Genomic DNA, 6,344 nt, shown 5'->3' on the forward strand with positions numbered 1-6,344 from the left:
GAGGAGGAGAGAGAGGAGAGGAGAGGAGAAGAGGAGAGAGAGGAGAGGAGAGGAGAGGACAGGAGGAGAGAAGAGGAGAGGAGAGGAGGAGAGAGAGGAGAGGAGAGGAGAGGAGGAGAGAAGAGGAGAGGAGAGGAGAGGAGGAGAGAAGGCGTATAAGAATTAGTTTAGTTAGTCCTTGAGTCCGGTTGAGTAAAGCAATGTTCTGTGTAGACTAAAGATTGTACTGCACAACAGAAAGATATGTACCATATGTCAAAACCCTGTCAGCGAAGCCACTGTAACTTGTTATTCCTAAAAGCTAATAAAATACTGTAACGCTGAGAATTCGGATGATAGCATCCACACACATTTCACGGGATCCAACGGAGTCGAACGCTAAACACATAACTTACTAACGTTTGGCAGGAAGATTACAAAATTACATTTTAACACTGTCATATAATTAACTAAAACAAGCAAAGGTGCCCACAAATTAATCCATCAACCAAACACATACAGATGGTTTTTCTGTGTTTGTCGGGCCTCAGTGGCACACGACTAACAGAACGTGGCGACTCACTAGTGCGCTAGGTCATGTTGAAACGGAATACGTCTGCATTACTGCTGGCCTACAGACCTACAGGCCAAGCCATAAAAAAGCCCTCTGGGTGAGGAGCAGTCTCCAGCGCCTAGCGCTGAGAGAGGAAAGTGCGTCGTGCGTTACTTCCTCTTGCTGTAATAAATGTACTATTAGACATATTCAAGTTAATAATAATAATAATAATAATAATAATAATAATAATATTATTATTATTATTATTATTATTATTATTATTAGCATGACTTGTTGTTTATGCTCTGGTGCACAATACTCAGAACACACGTTTAGAGAAACTGTAGGCTATGGCCACAGTCTGGGAACGGTCCAGGTATTCGCAAACTCCAGGACTGAGATACATTTGGAATTTGGCAGGCGCTCTTATCCAGAACGACTTATATTGATCCAAACGCTTGACTGTAAGACCGACCGAGTTCACAATTTGCTAGAACCTTAAATAACTAACTAACCCGCAGAAATCCTCTAAATCCAGATTCATTTTGGGGTAAAAGCCTAGCATTAGAGTAGTTCCTGAGTTACCTCAAAACCGACCACGGGGTGCAATATACGCACGTGCATCTTATTCCACGGAATTATGATCGCCTGTGAATTGGACGCTCGTGAACTATTATGTTAGAGAGTAGGGTGCCATCTAAGCACGTGCAACTGTTGTGGCTTGACTTTGGCCTGCCTTGGCCTACACTTAGTGTATAAACACACACACATATATATAAAGCATTAAATGAGCATTGCACATTAAACACAACAATTACAACACATACTTTGCTCAGTAAATGTACTTTAGCTTTTATTGTAAAGGTTATAAGAAACTATGGTGGGATCGAACTTATATTTTATTACTGATCGCAAAGTTTACATGCAGTCGCTTTCCAAAAAAAAAAAGAAAAGAAAAGAAAAAGGAGAGAAGTTTAATAATCGCTGTGCTGGTAATAGAAACACTTCACAAGGCGGCACCCCATCAAAATGAAACTTAATATGGCCTTTAAGAAAAGAAAAGAAAATGTAAACAAATGGGGTATACGACTGAGAGGTTACGGATCTGTTGCAATCTAAAATATAACAAGAAATAAGACATTGTAGTTCCGTGTCTTCGAACAATAGACCATTACGTTCTATAAAAATACCATATCAAGGACCTTTTTATTGGCTTTGCTGTAGACCATCCAAAATAACATCCAAAACTTACTCTGTCCAAAACCTTCTCTCTTTTACTCTGCATTTATCGCTCCTTATGTCTGGAGATGTCGTCCACGTAAACGTGTCCTTTTCAGAGGGTTCCTTGCGTTATTTTAAGAACCAAGATCGACCAAGTTTGATGACATAGGGTTCAGTATTGTGTCGTGTAAAGAGTGGTGGTGATGGACCGATTCCGCGCTAGGCACCGGTATGGCGCTGGGACCAGGCGGAGGCGCGAGGCTGTGCAGGGATTGTAGCCCCGAGTTTGACGTAAGAAGCAAAGCCGGACTGGACGACGTGTGATCCGGTGTTCCAGATGGCGTTTTGTCGTCGTCCGAACTCCCTAAAATTGTCTTATTTCCATTCAAGGATGATGTCAATGGGTTATGGCTGTTTGTGTTCGAGTTCTCGTTGTTTTCCCTGTGAAAATGGAAGCGAGTTATTAGAACACATCCAGCAGCTTTAACAGTACGCACATAAACACCGAGATCCACGCAGTCGGAGTCGTGATTAGTTAGAGCGGACGAATTATTTTCGGAAAAGCACAATTAAAGCAATGACTAAGGCAACGAAGACTGTTGGATAAATGAATATGTAAGACAATAACATTAAAACAAGCTTTAGTATGGAGACATTACAGACTGTTTGCAGCAGTGCGCTCCTTAAAAAGATCCAAACTTTCATCCGCTTTAATATTCAATTATTAAGAAGTTGCGTTCTTTATGACAATTAGAAACAGAACGGTGGCGAAAAATCTGTACGGATATTCTGGAGGAAATAAAATATTTAAAGCAACGCATAAGACGACCAAAAAGCATGTGCAAATACATAGGCAGTTTAATTCCAAAACAAGGCCTTACTGTTCGAAGAGAGAGTAATGTGGCCAACCTGAGCGTACGCTTTTCTTAGAGATTTCTATTAATTAAATCCTACTTCTCACTCATAGTAAAGCTCGATATAACAGTCAACGCGTACAGAAGAAAGCCCGCAGAACAAAACGGGGTCTCAACCAGTGTCACATCAAGGCCTGACCTTTGCACAGTTCTCGGTCCTAGCTATTACCTTGCTCTTTCAGCTAGCGTGTACGAACTGCGAATTTAGCACAGATATTAAGAGTAGTTTAATGTTTCGGTTTGAACTTGTCTAACCCGCCAGCGGGTGAAATAAGACACAAGCTGAATTAATACCCAGCAGCCAATTCTTCTTTATAAGCATTTCAAAAAGAGAAAAGAATTATGTTATGAACCCACAAACATTAGGTTTATTCGGTGGATGAGAAGTAATAGACCTATTGTAACAGTGTATACTTGGTATAAGATTTATGCCAAGAACATATACTTAGCGATAGATGTAATAACATAACAATAATAATTATATATATATATATATATATATATATATATATATATATATATATATATATATATATATATATATATATATGCTGACCAAAATATATATATATATATATATATATATATATATATATATATATATATATATATATATATAAAATATATGCTGACCAAAACTGATTTGATAGCCTACTGACTATAGTTTGATGTTTTACAGATTCCATTCTAGACATATGCTTTTTAAAACCATTTAATTATTTTTGCCTTTTTAGTAAAATGAAAAATAAAAATAAAAATTCCGGGTTTCCTTTTAACTCACCTCAAAGAATAGATGCGTTAATATTTTTGTCACTAGAGCCTGCAAGTCTGAAGAAGCCAGACGTGGACTGTCTAGAGCAGTCTGCGCGTTTTACGGCCAACTTTCGAACAAGCCGTTCAACGGTAACATTATACACCGTCATGAACGGTAGTGAGCGTTCACGTTCTCTTACCTCTCCTTAGCCTCCGCTGCACGGTCACGCTGCCGTCTATTTTTGAACCAGTTACTGACTTGAGTAGTTGTTAGCCCCGTTGCCTCGGCTAGTTCCCTCTTCTCCCGTGGTGAAGGGTACGGGTTGTGAGTGTACCATTCCCTTAACACGCTCCGACTCTTTTCCTTGAAGCAGTAACTGGTTTCCTCACCATCCCAGATGGACCGGGGTAGCGGGAACTTTCTGCGGACGCGGTACTTCCCTACAGCTCCAAGAGGGCGGCCCCGGAGCTTCTCCGCCTCAATGTAGTGTGCTTTGAGCCATAACTGCTGGAGCTTCGGGTGGTTGTGCGGTGAAAATTGGTGACTCTCGAGAATCTTATAAAGCTCCCTAAAATTTCCCCTGTGAAAAGCAACCACGGCTTTTGCTTTAAGGACGCTTTCATTCTTGTGGAGATGTTCGCAGGCCGGCAAAGACCACAAAAAACGTCCAAGACGCTCAATGTTTCCACCCTGTTGTAAGACTTCGCAGACGCACGCAACTTGCTCTTGCGTAAAGCCGAAGGTTGGGAGCATAGACATGATTTGTTGCTAACAAATTGGTTCTGTGTTAGTGCGTTTGTCCAAGTTATCGATAACAATATTTATTCACTTGAAAACTGTGTAAGTCCATGAACGGTAAAATTCTCAAAGCGTCGTCAAATGTTGATAAAAATCCTATTCCGAATTAAGCGGGACACGGAGTTTCAGATCCGTTCAAGCATACGTAAAACACCGTGTATCCATCTAAAAAGTATGAGGGAAAGTTTTTCCTCCTGTGTGAGTCGCTCACCACCTTTTCTATGCCGTTTCACCATAACGTACTCCCGAAGACCAAGCTCGCTCGCTTGTTTTAATAATATTATTCTAAGCTGGCAAGAAAACCGATTATGTGAACTGTGATTGGTTGGTTATCTGACCCGGGGATGGCGAGGATAAGACAATAGTTTTAGTCAAATTATTTGCCATGGTTACGCTGTCATTCAAAGTAACCCGATATGCTTTGAGGTGGCTCCCTGGCCTCGCTGACTGATTATTCCCTTCATTTAAAACCCGCCCACCAATAGAAATATAGCCTTGCTTTTCCCTGTATATTATATTTTTTTACCCAGGATTTGACAGACGTTTGTAGTAACCAAAGAGGGCTCGAAGTAGACGTGGCTATCCCACAGCAGAGGAGAGGATGGCGCTAGAGGACGAATGCGCATTAAACGTCCTATAAGCCTTGCAGTCGGAGAGTGAGTAACGTGAACAGGAAATCCACTGACTATGTAAACGCATCCCTTTTTAACTTGTTGATAACGCATATCTTACGAAAAATACATCAAATGATTTACAAAGTACATGTGGGCATCGTAAATTGCAACAATAAATAAATAATAAATAAAGTAAATAGCATATTAATTGGATTTTCATGTCCAGTGGAATTAGTATGTCAGTCTATATAAATTTGCAGTAGGTTACGGGTTAGATTGGTAAATTCGGAAAGGTAGTTTAAATGGCGGAAAGAAGTACTTGTAAAATTGTTACACATTCTGTTTCATGAATTATTGAATAGTCTTGGTGAGGGTTCTGCAAATAACCAGGGGACAAGCATTTGCGCGCGCGCGCTCTGCAGGTACCGAGGCGCGAGATCTCAAGTGGAAGAGGGCTGCGAATTTAGAGGGCGGTTTAAGTGAGAAATAACCCGCTGAAGGAACGCATTATAGAGCGAACAGCGGCTCTATTAACCAGTGCTCGCAGCAAAGTGGACAGGAAACTCCGAGGGACCCCTGCTACCGGTAAGACAAGTAAATATCAATAAAATGTCTTTTGCTAAAACTCACCTTCCTCGTTACGTTTCGACAAATTATTTATTCGGTGTGGTCATTCTAAATTATGAGCAAGCAAAGTATTTGTTCTTGTTTATCGGAATGAATATGCGGAAACCGACCGCCTGACTGAGCCAGGAGGCAGACGCGTAACCTGTCCTCTCATCGTGACCGGTGTGAATACTAGCGAGATCGCTCTCAACAATTAGCCCGGCGCGCAGAATGGCACAGAAACAGGTTTAGCCTTTCAGCATTGACGCTCTCTGATTGAAAAGTTAATGCTACAACTTTAAGACCACAACAAAAGTTCGGCATAGTCACGTGGAGTGAGAAAATGTGAAATGTGCTGACGCTTGTTGTTGGATTTCTAAGAGAAAGATACAATTTATTTCAAGCTCTATGTATTTTTCTGTACGTTCAGGCCTGTGATGTGGCTACTGGCTGTGTGGGATCATCACAGGACAACAAGCGTACCGCCTAAGATCCGCGAAGATTTAGTCTATAACTTCATTGACAAAAGGCCTGCCCTTGGGAATATTAGCTTTTACAAACCTGTAGGAATAAAAACCTGATACTTGTTATTTATAAATAAGCATAATATATAGAATAATACAATTGTATACAATACTACTACTACTACTAATAATAATATACGTGTATGCGTGAACAACATATATACACACACACACACACACACACACACACACACACACACACACACACACAGACACACATGTACATACATCTCATAAGATATCATAAGGTAATTTATCTCGTATTATAGGAAAGTTTATAAACAAGTGCCGTTTTGCCGTTCTATATATATATATATATATATATATATATATATATATATATATATATATATATATATATATATATATATATATATA

General features: G+C 40.0%; 1 protein-coding gene across 1 annotated transcript; it reads right to left on the reverse strand.

The window, feature by feature from the left end:
- Positions 1–1,362: 1,362 nt before the first annotated feature.
- Positions 1,363–4,484, reverse strand: six2a (SIX homeobox 2a). The gene is made up of 2 exons (XM_027011578.2): positions 3,624–4,484; positions 1,363–2,197 (listed from the first exon to the last, which is right to left on the reverse strand). Exons 1-2 carry the CDS (start codon positions 4,181–4,183, stop codon positions 1,891–1,893), a joined length of 867 nt encoding a protein of 288 aa, XP_026867379.1. The 5' UTR covers positions 4,184–4,484; the 3' UTR covers positions 1,363–1,890.
- Between the last annotated feature and the right edge of the window lie 1,860 nt (positions 4,485–6,344).

Source organism: Electrophorus electricus, chromosome 11, assembly GCF_013358815.1.
Source record: "Electrophorus electricus isolate fEleEle1 chromosome 11, fEleEle1.pri, whole genome shotgun sequence".
Taxonomy (NCBI): Eukaryota; Metazoa; Chordata; class Actinopteri; order Gymnotiformes; family Gymnotidae; genus Electrophorus; species Electrophorus electricus.

Excerpts from the sequence above, each read along its gene's own strand:
- six2a (XM_027011578.2), bottom strand. The coding sequence starts at position 4,183 with ATGTCTATGCTCCCAACCTTCGGCTTTACGCAAGAGCAAGTTGCGTGC. Across the intron at positions 2,198-3,623 it reads GCAGCGGAGGCTAAGGAGAG|GGAAAACAACGAGAACTCGA; the intron begins GTAAGAGAACGT and ends CCATTTTCACAG.